This window comes from Pleurodeles waltl, chromosome 12, assembly GCF_031143425.1.
Source record: "Pleurodeles waltl isolate 20211129_DDA chromosome 12, aPleWal1.hap1.20221129, whole genome shotgun sequence".
NCBI lineage: Eukaryota > Metazoa > Chordata > Amphibia > Caudata > Salamandridae > Pleurodeles > Pleurodeles waltl.
Window position 1 is genome coordinate 82,161,764 of NC_090451.1, and position 27,323 is coordinate 82,189,086.

Genomic DNA, 27,323 nt, shown 5'->3' on the forward strand with positions numbered 1-27,323 from the left:
CATAATACTCGCCTCCGTGTGTTTAATAAAATCAAGACTTTCTTTCACTAAAGCTAAGAAAATCTCCATTTTATTTTACACGTTCCATAACCCCAATATCCTGTCTTCAAGTGCCTGGCCAAATAAAAATGGAATCTAACCACATGCACTGAGCTGCGACTAACCACTAATTTTCCATTCCAAAAACAGACCATAAAGAATCATAACGTGGTGACTGTGAAGGCCCTGGATCTTCAATCCAGAAACTGTTCAAATTCACATAACACTTAGACAACCTCTAAAAAAAGCTGTGAGGAAATAACTTCTTTCGGTCTACATTTTGTTTTTGGGCCACGCATTCTTTAAGAGTCAGATGCATGACTCTGGTGGCAGGCAGATATCAGCGACGAGTGAGCCATCAAGCAGGAATGTCCGGGTAGCTCAACACATACGCCGAGCTTGTCCTCAATGAGCACTGTTTGCAAAAGCCATTCGTGTTGGCACACATGATTGCAACACATATCTCAATGTACTCAGATGGCCCTGAAATCCACTCCACCTTCTGAGAAAGCAGAGACAGCTCTCACCTGTCACAGACATCAGACACAACCACACTGAGATGCTGCACTCAAAAGCAACAGAAACAGTGCAGGATGAGTTTGGATATGCTCCAACTGCAAGAAGGCTGGAGAACGAGATCCCTAGGACTGAACCTACATCAGCAACATTGCACCCCAGAAAAGGAACATTTTTGCAGTCGCACTGCATGTAGTGGGTGGCATCTGCACAGAGCAGGCCAGGTTCGTTGACGACCTTGGAGGAAACACACAGGGGTCTTACAGACCGCTGCCTGTTTCAAAGACACAAGGCGCCTCTTTGTGGCACTGTGACTGCTGTCCCCTCAAGAAACAAGAGTCGCAATGTCTGCACACTGCATGCAAATACATGGATGGTGGTCTGAGGCATCCACTCAGGCCTCCATCCCAGAACTCGAGACTGCTCGCAACCTTTCAGAAGCCTGTTTCCTTGAGAATAATATTCTGAGATGAACAATTTGTGCCTCACTGCAAGCCAGACCCAGTACCAAGCCTGTATTACCGTTTTATTAAAGCCAAAAAAAGAAACATGAATATATATATATATAATAATATATATAAAAAATAAATGTATTCTTTGTCATTTTATTTGAAAACATCATTATCTCAACCTATTAACTAAATCCCATTTATCTGACTAAACCCAAGTGAAGAGTTACTTTCCCGATGGAAAGTTACAGGTGCTGGAGGGTGAGTGATGTCACAAGCAGACCTTCATCAAGCAGACGAACGTTCTAGAACGTCACTGGGGGTGATTGCTCGTGTTAGTGGCCTGGTTGGGTCTGGCTGCTTCGCTCTGTTCGCCCCTTGAAGCAAGGTCCCGGCGGGGCCGTCTCTTAACACCAGCCATGGTCTCCTCGCGCCCTAAAGACTGCGCGAGCCCCTCCAGCTCGCCCTCCGTCCCCACCCAGTGACTATTTTTTATACATGAGAGGCCGGAGGCCACAGACACTCTCCGGCAGGAATTGATTTTAGGAGCTGTACCTCATGGAGTTGCTTATTCCAGGGGTGGTGAGTTTAGAATAAAACGTGCAAATGAAACGCAGCTGAGGGTTCCTCGTGAGGGGCGACCCCGGAATGAACTCACCTCAGAATAAGGCGCGCAGGAGCCCCGAGGCGCAGAACTGCGAGTCTGCAGACCTGCACCCACAAATCACCAGCTCGGAGCCCAGAGTGCCGAAGACGTACCTGCGAGCAGGGTGCAGCCGCCGCCGAGGGACGCCGTCCGCCTCTGGCCGCGCGGTCTGGGGTGAGACGTACAGCGGCAGGTGCCGGGTCGGAGAGGAGTAAAATAGCTGCCAATCACGGGGCACCAGCCGCCCCCACGGCGGGCGCTCAGCGGCTGAGTCTGTCCTGCAAAAAACACACGCAGGCCGGGGTTCAAGCACATTCCCGCGGCCGCCAAGCTCACAGAGATGGGTCGGCCTACATATGCGACCGGACACGTCAATTGTGGGAGAAACAAATTATGTGGCATGGTTCACTAAATAAATTATACGGCAAGGAAAGCAAATTACGTGGCACAACGAGACATTTTTTGCGATGGTATTACTTCATTACACTATTTACACATGCTGTCTGAGCAAAGATTTCACGTCATTAGTACCAGTTTCACCACCAAAAACAATAAGCAACTGAAAGATGACCAGTCAACCTCTGCGAGGGGCGTTCCACTGCGCAGAAACACGTTATCACATTTTAAGTAATGTGCACCAAATATTACTTTGTTAAAATCTGCAAATTATACGGCAGAGGCTGGATTGTGTGGCAAATGCAGCAGAATGACAAATCCAGCAGCCCCACCTATACGGAAAGGATGGCCAACGTTAAAGTTTCTCAATAGCCGCAATCAGATAACTAATATTCAAATGATACATGCTTAGATTAATGTGTACATTTATTTTACGTGATTATCCTAAAAATCTAGCATATCTTTGTCCCTGCAGAACGAACGCTGACTCATCCCTTAGGTTCAAAGGAACATTTCTTGACATACCATTGCTCAGTGATTAACCGATGGCTCCCATGCAATGAAATGTTCAATAAAACATAAGATCAAATGGAAGATAAGCTCCCCCTACAGGGCTCTCAGGTTAGTTAGTTCACTCCTGTTAGCTTTTCACACGTTGTTCAATGTATACATTATTTCACGTATTTCTAAATTATGACATTTTCAATAACCTAATTGGACTAACAACAGCACAAAAGTGATTAAAGACTTCTCAAGTCGATTTTAAGGAAAAATATTTGCAGCGAAGTAGTACTTGTAACTTTCCTTATATAGCGCTTCCTAGCCCTGATGAGGCGTCAAAGCGTTTTTGGTGAGTAGCACGCTACTCCGGAACCCAAAAAGGATAAGTGGTGGATTAGTATGGAGAAATATGAGTTAATATATAAGCTGTGTCTGTAAAATGGATTGAAAAGGATAATTGAGGGATGGAAGAGGTAAGACCCTAGAATGGGTTAAGTGGGAGATCATAGTAGTAAGATGAGATTTGGGATGAGTAAAAGAGAAATGGAGGAGGGGAGAGTCGCTAGAAATGAATTAGGGAGATCATATTAATAAAATGAGGTTTAGGCTGAGTCAAAGGAGAGATACATGAAGAAATAATTTCAAAAGGGCTGTTTGGAAGATCATAGCAGTAAAATGAGGTTTGGGATGAGTCAGCGAGTGGAAGCAGAGGGTATATTTAGAAAGGTATAGGGTGAGACAGAGAAGCGCATTGGATAGAGTCAAAGTTTTTTTTCTTCTACAGTAGGAGTAAAGTGATAAATATATAGATACATAAGTAAGTACTTCTCTTAAGCGCAATACCTCAATAAGTGTTTCGTGTTGTACTCTCTGGATCAGCTTGGAAGGGGTTTGCGGGGATCTACAAACATGACTAATCAAGTAAGGTGATATTTTTTCCTGCGCAGCCCTCAAGCCTCCCTTCCATACAGGCATAGCTCATGCAGTCCAGTTCTTATCTATGCATTCTGGGACTTGTAGTGTTGACACCCTGGATATCAGGCCTTCCGGGACAATGATGTACCATCCCATCAGGAGTTCATTACTGGTACATGAGGAATACCTCTGGCATAAGTGCGTCAGCACCCATTATTGTAGTTTTCACCTCGTCACTGAGCTTTACACCTGCACATTTTGCCCGATTTTAGCAGGTAATAAAAAAAAAGACATTTCCACAAAAGTTGTCAATCTCAATTCGAATAAATTGGTAACCAGGAACAATGACAGGCCAAATACTCAGCATAAATGGCAATTCTCAGGTTGCTTTTTGCAGCAGTCACTAAGTAGCATTTAGAACAGAGACCTCAAGACTCACTCATTGTGGGTGAGACTCACACATTTGGAGGTCAGGCTGAGCTCTCACTATCTAAAGGCAGAATGACAGCACGAAGGAAAGCGCTAAGACCTGATGATTAAATGTACCCATGTCCAGAGTTCAGCTTCATGCAGAGTGGGCCCAGGGAGCTGCAGCAGTTTCAGGAAGCGACATCACCTGTGGGGCTGCCCTCACTCAGACTCATTCATTTACTGTGAGGAGCCACTCTGAAGTGTTGCTCCACAAATTGTGGAAGCCAATCGTCTAATCTGGTGAGGTTTTATGACCTGATTTTGAGCTTGGTTGACAACATGCTCCCCCATATTACATATACGTTGTACTATAATAGACTTATAACACAGCGAACATAACATCTGCCATGTCTGTATCCTGTCCGCCAAACTCCAAAAAAAAGCACTCAGTCTTATTCTATTAATTTTATATTCATTTTGATGGTTTTATCATTTAAATGATACCAATTCCTATGTTGTCACTGATGTCAAAGATGGTTTGACGTCACTTCCTGTGATGCCATAAAATATGCTAACTAGTTCCCACTTCTAAAAAATTTCAAAACTTGAGAGCTCTGTGTAAATGATGCCTTAAATAGGACGTTTAAATACCGCCCACTCAGCTGAAACTGCTAGTTTCCTCTGTTTCATTTGCAGCTATGGCAAGCTGGACAGCATCTCATCTGTGAATCGCACTGCAGTCACCATGTCAGTCTACAGAGCAGCTGCCGCAGGATGATTATTTTTAATCCTGCTCACTCGCCACCAGGTTGCATTTTATCTGACCCCTTTGAGTCCCTTCAGCTCTCACTGTGTGCTAAATATAAAGCTTGCTTTGTGGCTGGCTGCCTGTGTTTTGAACCGTTCATGCTACATTGCACAATTTGATAACAACGCAATATTTGATAAGGTTATGTCAACAACATACCAAGCAGCAGCCCGTTCAGGTCTGGACGGGCAGCAAGCAGGTTTAGGCAAAGAGGGACGAGGAAGGAACACTTGGTTTATTTTTGAGGGTGCGGAGAGAGGAGGACACAATACAGAGATGATAAAATGCATTTGTGGTAAGGAAATGAGAGAATAATGGCCACAGAAGAAAGACTTGCTGACTGTCTGATAAGGAATCGATGACCGATAAATTACTATGAACCCTAAACCATTTAAGCTGTCAAATGTTCCAGTGTCATGTGCTACTTTCAATCAGCCCTGATACTTCACAAAAGAGCATCAAGCATGTTGTAAGCCTGTACTAACAATGCAGGACGGGAAAGTACAAGTAACAGCTCACTCTGGCGGAGAGTTAACCTCATGACATGGGACAAGCTGACCACTCTTCCTACATGGAAAACAATGTGTTTTAAGTGAGATCATGCATCCGTGTGAGAATGTACATCCAGGTAACACTATATATTCCCCATCATCCTTGTCAGACTGTACAGTCACATGTGAGGCTGTACCTCCTTATAAGGCATAATATTAGTACCTCCATATTAAGTTTCATAATAAAGTGAAACTGTAAAAATATCTGAGACCGTACATTTACATTTGAGAACATTACCACCTTGTCAGTACCTTAAACATACTTCCATGTAAGGCACACAAACATGCTACACCACGTACTCCTTGAATCATACATCTAGGTGAGACCAGGTGTCTACAGGACACCGGGCGTTTGTGTGATAACATACGTCTATTTTAAAAGGTACCCTAATAGGAGACTCATTCACAAAAGGCTTCCCATCCGTGTGGGGCTGGGCATGTATATGAGAATTCACAGCCATGTAACACCCTGGCCCCAACAGGGTGATATACTCCCAAAGTTCTCTCATGATCTAACAATGTGCCCCAATCTCTTCGCATGGTTGGTGAGTTCCAAACTCCTGACACTCTCCGCGTGCTCCATGTTTCACACTCTGCCTATTCGTTAGTCTGCAGGACAGAACACGGTCAGTGTCTTCCAAGTTACCGCCCATTATTCAGCCCCCCATGTTATATCAAACCTTTGGCTCATGTATTCTGTGCTGCCTCACCCTATGGGCCCCAAGCAGCCTTACACTGCCTGTCCATGTGCGGTACACTACCTCACTGTCAGATGAATGCCAACTTGAGTGACTCTAGCTGTCTGTGTTACCAGAGCTAAATCACATGGTCTGTCTATACCCCCAAGTACCCAAAATTCGATGTTCTCTCTCCTCAAACTCCTCATACAGTCTTTCCAGCCTGTAAGCTCCTCGCGCTGGATATCTCTGTTCACCAAGATCCTTGATTTGTAAGTTCATAGATACCTCACATCTTATATTCCGATGCCCCAACGCATAGTTTATTTCCATATGTCCTATGCTCTTCAGACTACCTCTCCATTTTTCTCAAGCTACCTCACATTATCCAGGTGCCGCGAGTGATGTCACACTGCCCATCCATGTCTTCAGAGGTGCATCAGAATGTCTTTGTGTTATCTCATGCGGCGCAAGCTGGCCAGCATCTCCCGCTTCTCTGCCTCAAGCTTCAATCTCTTCTTATGGGCCTCACACTGCATGTTCACGTGTCCCTAGCTAACTTACTCCATCCATGTGCACTCAGCAACATCACACGGTCTGTCCATGGCCTCCAAGATGCCTCAAACTGTCGGTCCTACGCCACGTGTCGTCACGTTGTCTATCTCCTGGAGCCCAACCATATGCACCAGCCAGTGCCTTCTCTAGACATGTCTCTAGCTGGGTTTCCAGCAGGTCCACCCCTCACCCCAGAACGTGGAAAGCCAGGCCCCACACATAAATGACCCAGCGATCTGGTACGAGTAAAAAAGACGGGGCTACAGAAGGGAAGAGGAAATACTGGATACTTATGGTTTGTCGCACAGTCTTTGTTTTTAGTCTATGAAAGACTGAGCTTCGGAGACAATTGGGATATCACTGATGCAATCACCAAGATCAGTAAGACCACCCTTGAAAGCAGAGTTACAGCCACAAAACAAAACACGCGAGTTCAATGAGCACAGCAGAGAACCCCCGTATAGCTCTGAGGCTGGACTGGGCTCGAGACCCTCACAGGTGGTTTGCCATGCTCTATAAATGTCTGATTGATTGACTGATTGATTGATTAAAGCTCTTTGGTTCCAACACATTTGTCCTCGAACCCATCAAAATAGACAATTCAACTACAAGGACTACCGGCACGGGCAGACTGTGATCCTTTTCTTCGATGATCTTGGTTATAAACTGAGCAGTCTACATGGTCGGAGGCTCCTAAAGATGCCTTTATCCCGAGGGCTCTTACATACGATCTACTCATTCCATTACCTGTGGATCTGAACCAGTGCTTAATTTGTAAATAAAAACGTGCCGGTGCCCAAAGCCCTCCTCTTAAACACGCGGCCGCTGCAATTAAATGTGCGAGCTCGGAAAACCGAGGCAGCGTAATCATGAAGCCATCTGGGGCCTCCTCAATCCATATAAAGCCGCTCCCCACCCCTTCAGGTAACTCTTGCAGCTTTCTGCTTTCTCCCTTTGTGACTCTTTTTCGTTTTCCCTTCCTCCGTCTTTCCCATATGTGTCTTTTGCTCGCAGTAAATGCTTGAGGCAGAAGATAAGCCCCGGCCCTCAAAAATAAGTGCCGGTGCTCAGCACTGGAAACAACAAGCACAAATTAAGCACTGATCTGAACACTCCTGCACTTGTGTAAATGAGTCATTTCCCTTCAGGCCCAAGCAGAAGGAACCATGTAACAGCGAGCCTCTTCCCAGACCAACACAAACAAACGTAGGTCCTTAGGCTGTTTTCCTAGTATGATACCTTGGCAATCCTCACCTCTCCATTGGCTTTTGACTACCATCAATAACCAGGTTTTTCCTCTGATAAAGCATCACAGAGCTCGCAAGGGTCACAGATCCACTGTCACAGGACTTACACTGATGCAGGGGCGGGGAATAAACAGACCATGGGACATAAAAACCACAACACTGGGATCAGAAATTACTGGGACCGAGATACATTCCACCATTGTTCGATAAGATGCCCAAGACCACTGACCACCTACACTATTAGGCATGAGGCCTTTCTATCTAACTTGCCATTGCAAGATGACGACCCATGACAAGTGATTGATACCCACGGGAGGAAGCCTCAAGAAGAAGACTTACTGACTCATTTAATTGATCACCTTCAGACACATAAAGCATTTTATCTGCTTAATTGGCTTCTATTCTTGCTACCTCTCCCCACTTCACTCTGAGGTGGCATTTATGCGGTGTACAGTGCCTTGCACAAATCTATAAATAAATAAATAAATCTTCTACATTAAGACAGACGGACAAGGAGCTAATGGGTCAGGGAAAGGTTCAAAAGGGGACAGTGGTGAAATTCTCAGCAGGATTAGAAAAGTCCTAGTACAGAACACCAGATGAAAACACTTACCTGTTTGGCCTGGAAATGCACTGAAAGGGAGGACCACATATTCAGGTTCAAGAGAACTGCATAGAGAGAACTGACAGGAACACAGGAAACAAGCCACAGGAGAGTCACATACTGCAACAGGGAGATACTAACACCTGGACAGAAAGACCAGATCGTAGGCATTCAAAGGTGGAAGCAAGGACATGATCAACACAACTGGGAGATACCAGCACACAAACATCAAGCGAACTGAGGCAGTGACAAGCACATAAGAACTAAAAACACATGCCTTACTGTCAACAAACACAAACAGGTATGTTGGAAGCCACTACATCTAGCCTTCTACATTGACACACACAAACAACCAGACGCTAATTGGACTAATGAGATGAGAGCGCCACTCACACCCAAATATAACACATTAGTCCCAATGCACACAATCTCTCGAAGATCTAACACCTCTAATACTAATGCAGGGGTGTGGAATTCCTATAGCCTGACACCCAGGACATATTGTTTGGGGTCAAGGGCAACAAGTTTTCATATTTATTTCGTCCTTGGGACAAGCAGGCTCAACCCCCTGCAGCACAAACCCTTTGGCTGCCAGTTTACCATGCCACATTATGGATCAAGGAAGGGCAACGTCTACAGTAAAGGTAACATTTGTGTCCATATGTTAATGCTGTTCCATCTTGTATTTGTGGTTGATTAATGCAAAGCCTTTATTATTAGGGTGAGGGCGCTAAGGGCATGCAGTAAGCTCAGACAGCACTACTGATAGTAGTTCCAGTATGAAAATGTGTACACACGTTTGAAAAGTTGAACAATATGAGGCTATGTATAATGTTCCCATAATGCTCTCTGATTAGATGCAAATATTTGCAGAAGCTTAAAAGCCATATTGAGGATTCTTTGATTTAAAAATCAGAAAGGTCATTAAAAATGCAATGAGGAAAAAAAGTTTTGCTAAGTAGCTGTGAAATTTTGGGTACCATTTCATTGCAGCATCATTTAGTAAAATGTGTTGACGCATGCTAGTATTTCTAAAAATATATATTAATAATGTAAAATCTTTTTGAAACTGGTTACACTGATATAATTGGAAACATGAAAATAAACAATCATTGTCAAATTCAGTAGGTTCAACATTGGTCGTAAGCCTTTGTGTATTGTCAACGCATGTCTTGTTTTGACATGGTTGTTGTAAAACTTTATTGTTGTGGGAGCAGCTGGGCCCGCACTATAATAACAAACATTGGCAAAAGCAAACATATTTTTTGGCCTCAAAAAAGCACACATTGCCAAAGTAGATCCTGGTATTGAAAAAACCATTGTGTGCCGGTATGCTCCGTATAAAAGAGCACAGTGCCGCATTCAATAGACGGGGAGAGAGAGAGGGAGGCAGAGAGGGAGAGAGAGAGAGAGAGAACAGTAATAAAAACAAAAGGTCTCGGTTAATACCAGACCTAATTATGGGCCCAATCCTTAAAGGAAGTCACAAAAGTGCACACATGGTGTGTGCCCTTGCATTAGTGCAGATTTATAACTCATGAATTACCAAGAATTTACAGAAATAGGCCAGGAAATGGTATTCATAGAAAATACTTGTGAATTACATTTTAGTTCAAGCAAATATGTACGCCTAGAACTGCTCATGTGAAAGTCTGTTGAGCATTTACAAGTTCACTTTCCCTCCAATTACTTTTTTCCCCAACTGTCAGAAATAACTGGCCAAACTTTCTCAGTATGGAAAATAATTAGAGAAAAGCTGGTAAAAACCTCTAAAACATGCAAGTTCGTAGGTTTGGCAGACTCAAAGGGGCATTCCAAACATGGAACTATTGCTTACTGCTACCTACAGCATCAGTATGTACGTCAGTGGACAGGTGGTAAAATAAGGGATTTGCTTATATTCAAACCCTGCTATAGTATGAGCCCTGGCATATCAGAGAGGCTAATATCACAGCCCTTAAATAATGAGATTGATGCCATGGTTTGTTGCCGCACTACATGGCACTAAAGGGACAAGTGGAATTTGTTACAGGACAAGTAGATTTATGAAGCAACCTGTCCCATAGTCAAGTAGATATTTTATTAAATTCCACACCCCTGTAATGAGATGCAGACATGCACATTTGAAAAGAATATCAATACTCAAGGAACAATCCTCATTTTGGACCTGCACCTATGGAAGCGTAGGTGTCAACAGTGTAGCAGGTTCAGTCACAATGGGGCCCAGGGGTGTGTGAGTGCCACACCCAATTATGTTTGCCTTTTTCCAACCTTCCAACAAAGGGCTCATTTTCCTTGCTTACATCAGGACAAAATGCCCATGTAATGCCACCATCTGGCAACTTGAAAATAATAAGAACCAGCACACAAAAGGCTCCATGATGAGAGCGAGGAGGACACTGAACTGCATACCATAATTAAAACTCAAGACACACCAAACATACTTGTGCATTTTAAAGGAAGATCACCTCCTTTGGAGCACCACCAAACATCATTCACTACTCAGCATAGGACAGCAGATATTGACATGCTCTCATAACTATTTGAAATACTGAGCGCACTCATACGGGGCATTTGTCAATAGAAAAGTTAATAACCAGTAGACATCACACACAGTAGTTAATCTCAAATCCCACTGACCACACTTGCATTGGCTAACACAAGGTCACAAGACCCGAACCATTGTCTGAATTATTGCCATTGGGAAACCCACATCCACCAGCACTCACAATGCCCAAAAACAGTTCTCATCAGCCATGGAAATATCAAAAGTTCTGCTTTACAAAAAACGTCAAACATAACTCATTTGTGAGATTTTCTCTTCTTTGTGAAATAATGAATTAATCAGAATAACAACGAGCACGGTTAAGACCCTTCATTAAAATCTACAAAGTTGCGAAGGTTGACTTTTCTAGGGGTTTGTCACCCTTTCAGTGACAATCGACTCCCAGTGAGTGAATTGAGATGGCCAAGCTGTCTCTCAACAGTTTGCAAGCCTGGGTAGGCTAACCTGCTATCCCCTCTAGATATGCTGGAGCTCTATCTGAGTCATTATTGGATAAAGTAGTATGACGATAAATGTAGTATGCTACAAGCAGATGGATAAAAATCCATCCAATCGCAGATATGGGGGGCCACAGGGGACACCATTTAACCCTGTGGTGCACTGAAGAATCTGAGGATCACAATCTGTCTCAGGTCTTGAATCCAAGAGGCAGCACAGATCAGCGACTAGATAATCAGCAGGATTATTTCTTGCAGTCTTTGAAGGCAGCGCCGATTGTGGTTGATGGTGATCAACAAGGCGAAAATGTGGGCGGAGCCAAGGTGGCGATGAGGACGGATGTTCACTAAAGAGCCCCGCGCCAAGGCCCCATCAAAATCCTTACACATCCTTTGTATTCCCAATTAAAGTACTGAACACATGTCAGCGATGGCTTATAAAAGACCCTTCGCTCCGGAAAAGAAATCTTCCGCGAGTGGTGAGAGATGCTGAACTTGCCTTGAACCGCCTTCCCTAGTCACCCATCCGAGTTCTACCCCGAGTGGAGAAGACTATGAACGGAGGCCGCCACATTCCTACATAGCGTCCCGCCCAGCACCCCCTTACAAGAGACAAGGATAATGGCTGCTGCTGCCTCCTCCTGCCTGGGGAGCTGGGGTTGCAGGTGGCGGGCCGAGGCAAGCGGGGATTCTGCGGCAGAGGTGCGGGGGGGGCTGTGCTGCGGGGGAGGAGGGCACCCGCTGCCTTACTTTGGGACTTGTGGGCACTGCTGCCAGACTAGCCTGGCCTGTGTGACGGCATGACAGGGGACCCAGCTGTGAGCGGTGAGATGACGGCGGGGGGACTGGCAGGTCTCACCGCTGTGCCCACTTTGGCGGATCCCCCTGATCCATTTGGAATAAAGGACTGTGCATGCTGCCAGGGGGCAGAGACGTTGGTCGCCGGCATCTGGGTACAGGGCAAGGCGGGAAGACTTCTCCACCAAAGGACAGGAGGTACCGTAGGGCATGGGGGCTGCCCGCTCCCTGCGGCTGAACAACATGGGCGACAACACTGGTGTTTGGCAGCAGTGAAACATGGGTGGAATTCTCACCTTGCGGGGTGTATGGACAGCAATAAGGACGGGGCTGGCCCGTGCTGCAACACCGCGCGTGTGCATCTGGCCTCCCATGCCTTCCCTGCAGCGGTAAGCCCTGGGAAGGCATGGGGAGCGGGAGAGACCTAAAACAACAGTCTAGGACTGAAAATTGAAGACTTGGGACACAGAGACACCAGGGCAAATGAGTGGATATGCCTGTGAGCACAGCAGAGGAGGAAGAAGTCCCCTGCTTCCCACCTTCATACTGGGGGAGACCAGGGCAGGAAATAACTTTAACAATCATCACGCAAGATCAGTGGGATATGACGTACTGCTGATCAGCAGTTGACCCAGCCGTGAAGCACAGAGGTTGGGCTATCAGTTCTGGAAGGAGACAGGATGGTTGCTGCATGGTGGTCAGCGGCAGCAGGACCCGCTGGTTGATGGGGGGAGATGGCAACTGATACCTGAGGCTAGCCTAGTGGAAAACCTACACTATAGGACTATAGCCTTACCACCTTACAACAGGACAGCAATACAATACAGGGCACACCATGAAGCGACATAAGGAGTCCAGGACCTCTGGACAGGGACAGCTGGACAGATACACCAGAGTAGTGCCTTCCCCCGTGGTTGGGGACACAAACCAACCACCCTTTTGGTCTCTAACAATGCAGCAATTCTACACAACATCCAATCTTCGCACTAAATACTGGAGGGGAAAATGGGGGAGGTCCAATCTGAAGTCTCCCTATTTCATCAGGACCTAAGAAATGTATCCACAGCGGAGGCCAGAATATCCAAACGTGAAGACACGGTTCAGACTCTGCGCAAAGAGGAAACTGAGAGCCGCAACATCACCAAAGATGTTGTGTGGAGCCTCGAAGATTCAGAGAACAGGGTCATAAGGAACAATCTAAGATTTGTAGGATTCCCAAAAGGAGTGGAGGGCTCGAATATGCAAGTGTTCCTAGAAAAATGGCTGAAAAAAACACCCCCAAGAAATTCTCCTCATGCTTTGTACTTGAGCAAGTAAATCAAACATTGGGCAATAAACCACCACCTTGGACCTCCCCAAGAACAGTAATTGCACTCTTCCGTAATTATCAGGACAGAGATATGATCCTTACTGAAGCACGGAAGCTGGGGGAGACCCGCTATGAGAATTCCAGGATACAAATCTATCGGGACTACATGCAGGAGGTTCAGCATCAATGGTGCACGTTTGACATGGTCAAAGCAAAGCTGTGTAACCTACAGATACGATACACGCTCTTTTTCCCAGCCAAATTGAAAGTAATCTTTCAAGAAAAGGTGTGCTTTTTCCAGACCCGGAGGAGGCATGGGAATGGCTGGAGGAAAGGCTTCTAATGAAGGTGATTGGGAGCGGGGAGACGGGAGCCCCCTCCAACATTGAGTCAGAGTTGCGAGCCTTAGCAAAGCAGAGACCCAAGAGAAGAGACCAATTGCCACAGAAACAAGGAGTACCAACACCATGGTGACAGGTGATCCAGACCAGGCACACCACCTTGTCCTTGGACTCTGAGGGGGAGAGACATCTTGCCTACAAAAAACACAGGGCGATGAACCCAAAGAGACTCCTAGAAATACGGAGTCCGGACGGGACCCGTAGACGGACTCGGACGCACCACATCCCCTGGCGGAGGCTATAGCACAACTTGAAAACAAACCAACAGATGATGGATCTATCCTCCCAGCAGATTCAGCACAGGAGTGGCAGACACCCAGTAACTCAAGGAAATGAAGACAGCATTGGGGCACCAGGACTGGCAACCTCATACCTGGTGGAAGCGAAATTGAGATTCAGAGTGAAACTCATTTAAAGGGAAGCCGAAGAGCTGTCTGCCACTCGGCAACAGCCTCCAACCACACTGAGTTTAAAGTTCATTCTTTTTGTAAAGGGAGATGGGAGGGGGAATACAGACCTCTCAGATTCTTCTGTTGAGTAGTTAAAGTTATGTTTTTAAAGGGGTACACTCACAAAAGATTAAGAGGTGCAGAGGGGGAAGTTTAGAGGAGCAGTTCCATCCATAGAGGGGACGTTGCAAGACAGACGACACAAGGAATACACTTTGTATGACATAGGTATCAGGCACACAAATTTCTACATAGGTGACCCAACACAGATGCAAGAGGTAGATGAGGGGATGCGAACAACGTAGTGATCAGCACTACTCCATCCCGACCTGGAACGTAAACGGGCTGGACAATAAAATCAAACGGGGACTAGTAGCCACATATATAAGAAAGCACAAACCGGAAGCGGTATTACTTCAAGAGGCACATCTGAGGGGATCCCAATGTAAATTCTTAAACAGATGGGCATACACGCTACTGGCTCATGCGGGATACACTACAGGGTCCCAGGGTGTGGCAATATTAGTGAGGAAGAACCCCCTTGTTCCGACTTACGAGATCGTGGGTGGACGCCTACAGCATGTAAGTGGCAGTCAAAGGGATGTGGGGAAGAAATTAGGTGACATTGGCAAGTATATATGCCCCCCCAAAACTGCAACAACGCACTTTAGACAGAGTAGTGGAGATACTCCTAGAATCCTGTTCCCCTTCACCCCATGGGGTGGGGGTTTAATGATGTCTTAAACCAAGAGACAGACAGAACAGGGTCCCTCCAATCACCCCTAAGGGAGACTCCATTGGCACTGTTCATAAACACAATGTCTCACTGACTTATGGCAAAGGAAATATCCAGACACCTGCCAGTACTCTTATTTCTCAGGAGCACACAGGTTGTTCTCACAATTGGATTATATGTTCGCCACAGATACAATTGAAGAGGGGGAGTATTTGGCCAGAGGCCAATCGGACCACTGACCTCTCTGACTTAGGGTAGGAACTAGAACCAGAGGAGTGAGATCAGAATGGAGGTTGAATGCTTGGGAATTAAAGGATGATAGAATTTAATGTGAACTCAGAGTACAATCTGAACTAAATTTTTGTGACAACAAAGACTCAGTGCTCTCATCAATCACACTCTGGGAAGCCTTCTAGACGGTCTTAAGGGATTGTGCACAAAACATTGTAGTGCACAAGAAGCAAAAAGAGACACGAGAGGTAGACACACTGGAACAACAACTACTAGGCCTGGAGCACCAGCCGGGGGCAATGGTTGAGCTAAATATCATACGCTCAATGACTTCCTACATAAGGAAAATCAGGCACTAGCACACAATACCGCAAAGACCCAGGCATTAGGCACGCACCACTGGTTGTATGAAACCAGATATAAAGTCAGAAGATTACTGGCATGGCTGTGGTGGAGGCAGATGGAGGCCCGATGGGTGCATCGTATACGGGGCCCACACAATAAGCTTTATGAGACAGACCAGACAAAAGCCAGGGAATTTGCACAATATTACAGGGAGTTTTATAAAATGAGACCATTGGCGGACGAAACCCAGACAGAGGACTACATGGCGAGATTGACCACCCACACCCTGACCACAGTTGAACGCGACAACGTTGAGAAGGAAATAACCCTAGTTGAAAAAACGAAACGCAATAGCCAAAATTAAACTGGGTAAACCACCCAGTCCTAAAGGTATCCCAGCAGAATTCTTTAAGAAAACGGCAGACATCTTGAGCCCGCACCTACTAACAGGTTGATAGAAGCTAGGGTCAAATGTTGCCTCCCTCCTAACCTCCGAAGTACTACAACAGTAGTAATACGAAAGGCAGGCAAGCCCACAGAGGACTGTGGTTCATACCACGCAATCTCCCTCCTCAATATTGAAATCAAAATACTCACCACAATCCTGGCAACCAGTCTGCTAGGAGTCATAACCCCCGATCCATAAAGACCAATCAGGCTTTACGACCAAGACATAAGCATTTCATACCATCCACTGGCCCTTCATGAAGGTAGCCTGGAGGAAATTCAGCTTTGGACCCAAATTCTTGCAGTGATACCATTACTATACCACTGCCCAACGGCAGAGGTCTGAGTCAACAGGACAACATCGGAAGATTTTCCGATAGAGAGAAGGACGTGGCAGAGTTGCCCTCTACCCCCATTACTATTTGCCATTGTGCTGGAAATCATGGCTTGTATGGTTCATCCTCACACGACAATTATGTTTAGAGGAGGGAGTGGGGAAGAAGGAGAGGCTCTCGCTGTATGCGAACAACATCCTGCTCTATGTCACTAGACCACACACAACGTTGCCCGAATTGTACCGACTACTTTAACAAAATGGTGCTGCAGGAGGCTGGCCTGGTTTGTAGTGGGTACCTAAGGTACTTACACCTTATACCAGGTCCAGTTATCCCTTATTAGTTAAATGTAGACAGTGTCTAGAAGGCAGGCTCTCTAGGGGTAGGAGTGGATGAGCAGACAAGGCCTAACCAGGAGACATGCAAAGCCACTAAAGTCACACAGTACTCACACACATGAAAGAAAATACTCAGTGTTACAAAAATAAAGGTACTTTATTTTGGTGACACAAATGCCAAAAATACCATAGAGACTATACTCCCTTAGGAGGTAAGTAATACACAAATTATATACATTAGTATGCAGAAATAGCTTTATAACAGTTTGAAAACAGTGCAAATAGTGAAAATCGCAATAGTTAGAAATGGGCCTGGGGAAAACAAACCATATACTAAGAAAGTGAAATGCGAAAGTCGGTTTCCCACCTAGGCAAGTGTAGTGTGTAGAAGGGCGCAGGGAGTATTAGAAAACACCAAAGGTAAGTAATAGAAACCACCCCAGAGTCCAGGAAAGCAGGAGTAAATCACAGTAACTTTCCTAGAACACACAAGAACATGAGAAAGAAGATATTGCAAGAACCAGAAGAGACTGCAAGACACCAACAATGGATTCCTAGACCTGAAGACCTGTGGAAGAAGGGGACCATGTCCAAGAAGCACTGAAGAGACCAGGGAGAACAGGAGACCCTGCAAACCCAGATGAAGGTGCAAAAGAACCACTGGTGAAGAACAACAGTCAGTACTGCACCCAGGAAGACTGGTGTGGTTTCCTGGTTGGTGCAGATGATGTCCCACGCCGGGTGGATGATTGCAGTCTGGTTTGCGTTGCTGGATTCCGCCAACAAGCCTTGGCACACGCAAAGCTCACGGTTAGCAGAAAATGGTGCTGCCCAGGACCAGGAGGAACCTGGTGGACACTACCTAGGAGGGGGAGTCAGAAGGGGCTCTCAGCAACTCGGAGAGCCCTCAGAAGACCAGGCAGCGCGCACAGTAGTCCAACAGCATGGGATCAAAGAAGTGCAAAAGGAGGCTTACACAGCACTTAAACAAAGGGTCCCATGCCGCCGGAGAACCACGCAGGAAGGAGTGCTGGGGTCCGGAGCTGCACGATGCACATGGAAGGATGCCAACAAGCCTTGGCAACTGCAAAACACGCGGTGCAAGGGGGTACTGTCTTGCGTGGGAAGGCAAGCTCTTACCTCCACCAAAGTTGGACAGTTCGACTTCAGGATCCAAGCAGCTTGTCAGGAAAGGGGTCCCACACAACCGGTCGTCATTGCAGAGAGGTGCCTGCTGAAGCAGGGGAGTGACTCCTTCACTCCAAGGGAGATTCCTTTGTTTTTCTGGTGCAGGCTGAAGACAGGCTGTCCTCTGAGGATGCACGACCAGGAAACAGAGTTGCTGGCAGGAGCTTAAGATACAATGTTGCAGAAGTCGTCTTTGCTTCTTTGTTGCAGTTTGTAGAGTTCCTGGAGGGTCCAGATGCAGTTTCTTCAGTGAGAAGGTGAAGTAAAGGATGCAGAGGATTCCTTCTGGAGTCTTGCAATCCGAATCTGAAGAACCACCCAAGAGAGAGACCCTAAATAGCTCTGAAAGGGGGATTGGTCAGCTAAACAGGTAAGCAGCTATCAGGGGAGGGCTCTGACGTCACCTGCTGGCACTGGCCACTCAGATGCTCCCAGAGGGCCCTACCAACTTGGAATCCAAGATGGCAAAACCCAGGACCCTCTGGAGGAGCTCTGAACACCTCTCCTGGGGTGGTGATGGACAGGGGAGAGGTCACTCCCATTTCCTTTGTCCAGTTTCGTGCCAGAGCAGGGACTGGGGTGTAGACTGGATTATACAAGAAGGGCACCATCTGTGCCCTTCAAAGCATTTCCAGAGGCTTGGGGAGACTACCACTCCCAAGCATTGTAACACCTATTTCCAAAGGGAGAGGGTGTAACAAGCCTCTCCCAAGGGAAATTCTTTGTTCTGCCTTCCTGGGCTTTGAGCTGCTCAAGCAACAGGAGGGCAGAAACCTGTCTGAGAGGTGCAGCAGCTGAGGCTGCCTGGAAAAACTCAGAAGGCTGGAATGGCAATATTTGGGGTCCTCTAAGGAGCCCTCAGAGTGCATGGAATCATACAACCAATGCTTGCAAAAGCATTGGGGTATGATTCCAACATGTTTGATACCAAACATGCCTATGTTCGGAGTTACCATTATGTAGCTGGACACTGGTAGTGGCCTATGTCCACTACATGCATAATAAAATGTCCCCGCACTCACGAAGTATGGGAAAATGGTCCTGGAGGTCGTGGGGGCACCTCTGCTAGTGCCTACTGCCTGCTATAGGGGTGACATATAAGTGACCTGGGGCAGTGTAAATGGCAGTGAAAGGGTGCATGCACTTTTTTCACACAGGCTGCAATGGCAGTCCTGCAGAAGCCTTTTCATGGGCTCCCTATGGGTGGCAAAAGGAATGCTGCAGCCCACAGGGATCCCCTGGAACCACAATGCTCTGGGTACCTAGGTACCATATACTAGGGACGTATAAGGGGGCACCAGTATGCAAATCTTGGGTGAAATACTGTGTTACCAGTATGCAGTGACCAACTTTAGAGGAGAGAGAGCCTAATCACTGGGGTCCTGGTTAGCAGGATCCCAGTGAACACAGTCAAACACACTGACATCAGGCAGAAAATGGGGGTAACCACAGCAAAAAGAGGGTACTTTCCTACAGGTGCCCATTATGGCTACGTAATAAACTGGAATAAATCTAGCCTTTACCGGGGGAGCGGGCACCCAGCACACCCAGAACTCCCTGAAAACTTGCAGATAGCTAAGGAAGGATTCAAATATTTGGGTATATACGTGACACAAGATAAGGAAAGCTGCCTCACTCAAGGCTCTGCAGGCATTTCAAGAGAAAGTTGAGAGATGGAGGACCCTCCCTTTGACGCTGATAAGCAGGGCAGCTATGTTTAGGATGGTCAGCCTGCCAAAACCTCTCTATATTCTTCAGAATACATTTGTCCAGATCCCAGAGAATATCTTCCTTAAAATTGAAGCAGAAATCTGTAAGTTATTATGGAATGGGGACACTCGTGAATTGCAATACACACACTCCAATGCAATCAATGCAACTGGGGCTCTACCTCCCAGACATTCGGGCATACTACTGGGCAGCACATTTAATGAAGATAAACGACTGGGGAAATGCGCCGGGAGACCATCTCCCGCATCTACTAGAGAGGAGTCAATTCCAAAAGAAATCATACCTACACTACTTACATGGAGGGAAAGGAGTGCAGAAACTACTAACGGCAACGCAGCTCACAACAGCAGCATGGAAAGCTGTGAAGAAACGTATGGGATGGAATGTGAAAATCGTGTGAGCCACGTCTCTTTGGGAGGGAACCCACCTCAAGGAAATTGGGAAACTGAGGGGCTTCGGGGCCTGAGATACAATAGGTATCTCCACTCTCGGAGACTTGCTGGAAGACAGGCAGCTCAAATCATGAGTCCCTGCAAAGGGGATACCAACGAGACCACACACAACACAACAAATACATGCAATTGCAACATGCATGGAAAGTGGAGAAATTAGACCCTACAGACATTTCACTGAAAGGGAGGCAGCCCTTATGCACCGAGGGAAGTGGCCAACAAAACCAGGTTGAGGCTCATCCAATTTAAAATCCTATTTACTACTTCAATAGGTCTCGCCTGCACAAATTTGGGAGGGCCCCATCCCTTCACTGCCTGAGATGCAAGATAACACGGGTTAATTTCTCCATACAATCTGGGAATGCCCCTTCATACAGACATACTGGTCAGGGATACTGAGAGAACTGGAGGTTGTGCTGGAGGAAACTATCTCAGTAGGTCCCAAATATATACAGTTGGGGATACCGAGTGACATAGACATCCCACGTTCCAAGTTCCTCTTTGCTAACCTAGGGCCTGTGGTAGCCACAAGAGATGTTTCTAAATATTGGTGTGCTCCGGAACCGCCTACCATTTGGGAATGAAAAATAGGAATGGACCTATATATGATGGCAGAAAAAGTGACATATAAGGCCAGAGGATGCCCAAAGAAGTTTCACAAGATATGGGTTCCCCGTAGGACAGACTATCACTTGGAGGACGGGCCACATGCCACCACCGACCGTTACGCCATGGACTGGCAATTGATAAGGGGGATATTTTCTCAGGTCGCAGAGCTAAAGTAGTAACGGGTCTAATGTCTCACTGTGTCATATTGAGAACTGATTAACATGCATTCCATCCATGTGCTCTTGTCTTACAATGCAGGTACACAGAACATACTGTTTGTTTGAGAATGGAAAGTAAAACAAAAAACAATAAAAATATATTTGAAAAAAACACGGCGAAAATGCTAAACTCTGACACGTGGCCGCTGTCAAACCACCTTAGAGAAGGAAATCAAGATCATCAATTATAGATACATGCTGATCCACATGCCATATACTAGATGGAATAACAGTAGGGGCCCAACATTTGTCTTAGAAGTTCACTTCTGCAATTTCTGGAGTTGCCAAAGCCCAGGGCTGCCTAGTCTTGATTTCAGCTGTTTCCTCCTCCTTCCACCACCATACACTTGTCTCTTATTCTGACTCTTCAAAGTTCTTTTCTATCTCTGCTTTCCGGTTTCTGCCTTACCCTACCGAGCTTTGGGTCAATGTCTGATAATGAAAAATAAGATCTGGTCCCCATAACTGAGTATCAATGCCCTACACCTGCGACCATTGGAATAAATTACGCCGTGGATAAGATCAGCAAAGGTGCACAGTGACACATGAGTTGCGGACTGCCGGGTCCATGGTTTTGACCTAGTTCCTCCAGGGCACCAGCACCCGCTCCCCGATAAGGGTGCTACATTTCCAGCCTTAAGAATAGCGGTGTACAGCTGTAATTCCTATCTGCATCCGATCTTCACAATGTAGAAGACGCACACCGTAGGCAGAATCCACACGGTGATTCCTCGATGAGCACATTCAGAAGATTATGTGGCGCAAATTAAAGCTTATTTCTAAGCGGCCATGAGAAGACCCTGGGAAGACATGCTCTTCTATCATCTTGACTTAAATAACGTATTAAACTACTGTCAGAAACAGTAGGATCAAAAAGAGAGGTTTACTGGTTACAAGCCTGAAAATGTAGGTCGCACATGAATTTAGATTTATGGAACAAGCCAACTCATTAGATTGTTAATTTTTTCCCTTCTACAGTAATTTTCCAAAATAGCTTCTCTCTCTCTTTTCATCTGATTACTCCTGTTTCTAAGAGTACATTTGGTTAGTTTGTGTCTGCACAGCAAGTGATAAGATACTCTATTCTTACATGTTTTGGTAATGCTTTGTTTAGGGAGCTGGGTTCTGGTTGCAATCCTCCCTACTTTTTGACTGGTTTGTAGATGCAACTTTGACTGAAGTGTATTGGGATCCTGCTAACCAGGTGTGAGAAAGTAGCCGCTTTCTAGCCTTGTTACCCCCACTTTTGGCCTGTTTGTGAGTGTGTGTCAGGGTGTTTTCACTGTCTCACTGGTATCCTGCTAGCCAGGGCCCAGTGCTCATAGTGAAAACCCTATATTTTCAGTATGTTTGTTATGTGTCACTGGGACCCTGCTAGTCAGGACCCCAGTGCTCATAAGTTTGTGGCCTATATGTATGTGTTACCTGTGTGGTGCCTAACTGTCTCACTGAGGCTCTGCTAACCAGAACCTCAGTGGTTATGCTCTCTCATTTCTTTCCAAACTGTCACTAACAGGCTAGTGACCAATTTTACCAATTTACATTGGCTTACTGGAACACTCTTATAATTCCCTAGAATATGGTACTGAGGTACCCAGGGTATTGGGGTTCCAGGAGATCCCTATGGGCTGCAGCATTTCTTTTGCCACCCATAGGAAGCTCTGACAATTCTTACACAGGCCTGCCACTGCAGCCTGAGTGAAATAACGCACACGTTATTTCACAGCCATTTTACACTGCACTTAAGTAACTTATAAGTCACCTATATGTCTAACCTTTACCTGGTAAAGGTTAGGTGCAAAGTTACTTAGTGTGAGGGCACCCTGGCACTAGCCAAGGTGCCCCCACATTGTTCAGGGCCAATTCCCCGGACTTTGTGAGTGCGGGGACACCATTACACGCGTGCACTACATATAGGTCACTACCTATATGTAGCTTCACAATGGTAACTCCGAATATGGCCATGTAACATGTCTATGATCATGGAATTGCCCTCTCTATGCCATCCTGGCATAGTTGGCACAATCCCATGATCCCAGTGGTCTGTAGCACAGACCATGGTACTGCCAAACTGCCTTTTCTGGGGTTTCACTGCAGCTGCTGCTGCTGCCAACCCATCAGACATGCTTCTGCCCTCCTGGGGTCCAGCCAGGCCTGGCCCAGGATGGCAGAACAAAGGACTTCCTCTGAGAGAGGGTGTTACACCCTCTCCCTTTGGAAAATGGTGTGAAGGCAGGGGAGGAGTAGCCTCCCCCAGCCTCTGGAAATGCTTTCTTGGGCACAGATGTGCCCAATTCTGCATAAGCCAGTCTACACCGGTTCAGGGGACCCCTTAGCCCTGCTCTGGCGCGAAACTGGACAAAGGAAAGGGGAGTGACCACTCCCCTGACCTGCACCTCCCCTGGGAGGTGTCCAGAGCTCCTCCAGTGTGCTCCAGACCTCTGCCATCTTGGAAACAGAGGTGCTGCTGGCACACTGGACTGCTCTGAGTGGCCAGTGCCACCAGGTGACGTCAGAGACTCCTTGTGATAGGCTCCTTCAGGTGTTGCTAGCCTATCCTCTCTCCTAGGTAGCCAAACCCTCTTTTCTGGCTATTTAGGGTCTCTGTCTCTGGGGAAACTTTAGATAACGAATGCAAGAGCTCATCCGAGTTCCTCTGCATCTCTCTCTTCTGCCAAGGAATCGACTGCTGACCGCGCTGGAAGCCTGCAAAACTGCAACATAGTAGCTAAGACGACTACTGCAACTTTGTAACGCTGATCCTGCCGCCTTCTCGACTGTTTTCCTGGTGGTGCATGCTGTGGGGGTAGTCTGCCTCCTCTCTGCACTAGAAGCTCCGAAGAAATCTCCCGTGGGTCGACGGAATCTTCCCCCTGCAACCGCAGGCACCAAAAAGCTGCATTACCGGTCCCTTGGGTCTCCTCTCAGCACGACGAGCGAGGTCCCTCGAATCCAGCAACTCTGTCCAAGTGACCCCCACAGTCCAGTGACTCTTCAGTCCAAGTTTGGTGGAGGTAAGTCCTTGCCTCACCTCGCTAGACTGCATTGCTGGGAACCGCGACTTTTGCAGCTACTCCGGCCTCCGTGCACTTCCGGCGGAAATCCTTTGTGCACAGTCCAGCCTGGGTCCACGGCACTCTAAGGTCCACGGCACTCTAACCTGCATGCACGACCTCCTAAGTTGTTCTCCGGCGATGTGGGACTTCTTTGTGCGACTTCGGGTGAGCACCGTTTCACGCATCCTCGTAGTGCCTATTTCTGGCACTTCTCCGGGTGCTACCTGCTGCTGAGAGGGCTCCTTGTCTTGCTCGACGTCCCCTCTCTCTCCTGACGCAATTTGCGACATCCTGGTCCTTCCTGGGCCACAGCAGCATCCAAAAACGCTTACCGAACGATTTGCAGCTAGCAAGGCTTGTTGGCGGTCTTTCGGCGGGAAAACACTTCTGCACGACTCTCCAAGGCGAGAGGGATCCGTCCACCAAAGGGGAAGTCTCTAGCCCTTTTCGTTCCTGCAGAAACCTCAGCTTCTTCTGTCCAGTAGAAGCTTCTTTGCACCCGCAGCTGGTATTTCCTAGGCATCTGCCCATCTCCGACTTGCTTGTGACTTTTGGACTTGGTCCCCTTGTTCCACAGGTACCCTCGACTGGAAATCCATCGTTGTTGCATTGTTGGTTTGTGTCTTTCCTGCCTTATTCCCCTATCACGACTTCTTTGTCCTTTGGGGAACTTTAGTGCACTTTGCACTCACTTTTCAGGGTCTTGGGGTGGGCTATTTTTCTAACCCTCACTATTTTCTAATAGTCCCAGCGACCCTCTACAAGGTCACATAGGTTTGGGGTCCATTCGTGGTTTGCATTCCACTTTTGGAGTATATGGTTTGTGTTGCCCCTATCCCTATGTGTCCCCATTGCATCCTATTGTAACTATACATTGTTTGCACTGTTTTCTAAGACTATACTGCATATTTTTGGTATTGTGTACATATATCTTGTGTATATTTCCTATCCTCTCACTGAGGGTACACTCTAAGATACTTTGGCATATTGTCATAAAAATAAAGTACCTTTATTTTTAGTATAACTGTGTATTGTGTTTTCTTATGATATTGTGCATATGACACTAAGTGGTACTGTAGTAGCTTCACACGTCTCCTAGTTCAGCCTAAGCTGCTCTGCTAAGCTACCATTATCTATCAGCCTAAGCTGCTAGACACCCTATACACTTAAAAGGGATAACTGGGCCTGGTGCAAGGTGCAAGTACCCCTTGGTACTCACTACAAGCCAGTCCAGCCTCCTACATTGGTTGTGCAGCGGTGGGATAAGTGCTTTGAGACTACTTACCACTCTTGTCATTGTACTTTTCATAAGAGAAAAATATACAAAACAAGTTCAGTGTATATACACATAACCAAAATGTTTTGCATTTCCTCTTTTCACTCTTTTCTAAGTGCTGAAAAGTACTTCTAACTTTCTAAAAAGTTCTAAAAAGTTTTAAAAGTTTTTTTTCCAGTCTTTCTAAAAGCTCTGACAAACATTTTTCTCTTTTTCTATCACTTTAACTCTCTCTAAAAATGTCTGGCACAGGCCAAAATGTTGATCTGTCCAAACTTGCATATGATCACCTTAGCTGGAAAGGAGCAAGGAGTCTCTGCATAGAGAGAGGTTTGAGTGTAGGGAAGAATCCTTCCTTGGAATTGTTACTTAACATGCTTAGAGAACAAGATAAGGCTAAAAGTGCCCCATCTGTTGAAAAAGTAGCTAATGGTTCCCAATCTGATCCAGGGACTCCCCCAGGTAAAGGTTCAGGAAAGAAACTTCTTAGCCTTTCCATTACAAGACAGTCTAGCATAGTTGGTACTGAGGTGGAGTCACATCATAAAGATGATGTGCTCTCACATTACACGGTCAGCCAAGCTGTTAGGGTGCCCTCTGTAAGGGACAGGTCTCCTTCTGTCCATTCTCATCATACTTCTGTATCTAGAAATGTCCCTCCCACCAACCCTGATGACAGAATGTTAGAAAGGGAACTCAATAAGTTGAGGGTGGAACAAACCAGACTGAAGCTTAAAAAGCAACAGCTGGATTTGGATAGACAGTCTTTAGAATTAGAGAAGGAAAGACAGAAGTTGGGTTTAGAAACCCATGGTGGCAGCAGCAGTATTCCCCATAGTCATCCTGCAAAAGAGCATGATTCCAGGAATCTGCATAAGATAGTTCCCCCTTATAAGGAGGGGGATGACATTAACAAGTGGTTTGCTGCACTTGAGAGGGCCTGTGTTGTACAGGATGTCCCTCAAAGGCAGTGGGCTGCTATCCTATGGCTATCATTTAGTGGAAAAGGTAGGGATAGGCTCCTTACTGTGAAAGAAAGTGATGCCAATAATTTTACAGTTCTTAAGAATGCACTCCTGGATGGTTATGGCTTAACCACTGAACAGTACAGGATAAAGTTCAGCGAGACCAAAAAGGAGTCTTCACAAGACTGGGTTGATTTCATTGACCATTCAGTGAAGGCCTTGGAGGGGTGGTTACATGGCAGTAAAGTTACTGATTATGACAGCCTGTATAACTTGATCCTGAGAGAGCATATTCTTAATAATTGTGTGTCTGATTTGTTGCACCAGTACTTAGTGGACTCTGATCTGACCTCTCCCCAAGAATTGGGAAAGAAGGCAGACAAATGGGTCAGAACAAGGGTGAACAGAAAAGTTCATACAGGGGGTGACAAAGAGAACAGTAAGAAGAAAGATGGTGAAAAATCTCAAGATAAGCATGGGGATAAGGGTAAAACCAAAGATCCCACTTCAAATCTTAAACACTCTTCAGGGGGTGGGGATAAAACAAATTCTTCCTCTTCTTCTCAACCTACACAATTTAAAAAGCCTTGGTGCTTTGTGTGTAAAAATAGAGGCCATAGGCCAGGGGATAAGTCCTGTCCAGGTAAACCCCCTGAGCCTACCACCACTAATACATCAAGCTCTAGTGCCCCTAGCAGTAGTGGTACTAGTGGTGGGACTGCTGGCAACAGTCAAGTTAAGGGTGTAGTTGGGTTCACTTATGGGTCCATAGTAGAAACTGGGGTAGTCAGTCCCAAGACAGTTTCTGTCACACCTAGTGGCATTGGCCTTGCCACACTGGCTGCATGTCCCCTTACAATGGATAAGTACAGGCAGACAGTTTCAATAAATGGTGTTGAGGCCTTGGCCTCCAGGGACACAGGTGCCAGTATCACTTTGGTGACTGAAAACCTAGTGCATCCTGATCAACACATCATTGGACAACAGTATAATATTATTGATGTCCATAACTCCACTAAGTTTCTTCCCTTAGCTATAATTCAGTTTAGTTGGGGTGGAGTTACTGGCCCTAAGCAGGTGGTGGTATCACCTAGCTTACCTGTAGACTGTCTCTTGGGTAA

The 27,323-nt window shown here is 46.3% G+C and overlaps 1 protein-coding gene across 7 annotated transcripts in view; it reads right to left on the reverse strand.

The window, feature by feature from the left end:
- The window catches only part of JSRP1 (junctional sarcoplasmic reticulum protein 1), a 189,168-nt gene that overhangs the window by 87,593 nt on the left and 74,252 nt on the right, over positions 1-27,323 (reverse strand). The window contains exon 1 of one of the 7 annotated variants that reach the window (XM_069216927.1): positions 1,764-1,971. The exons of 4 other annotated variants lie outside the window; for them this stretch is intronic. In XM_069216927.1, coding sequence (XP_069073028.1) covers positions 1,764-1,965 — 202 coding nt within the window. In that variant the 5' untranslated portion in view covers positions 1,966-1,971. 2 more of the 7 variants (XM_069216935.1, XM_069216933.1) reach the window with 2 other exon arrangements.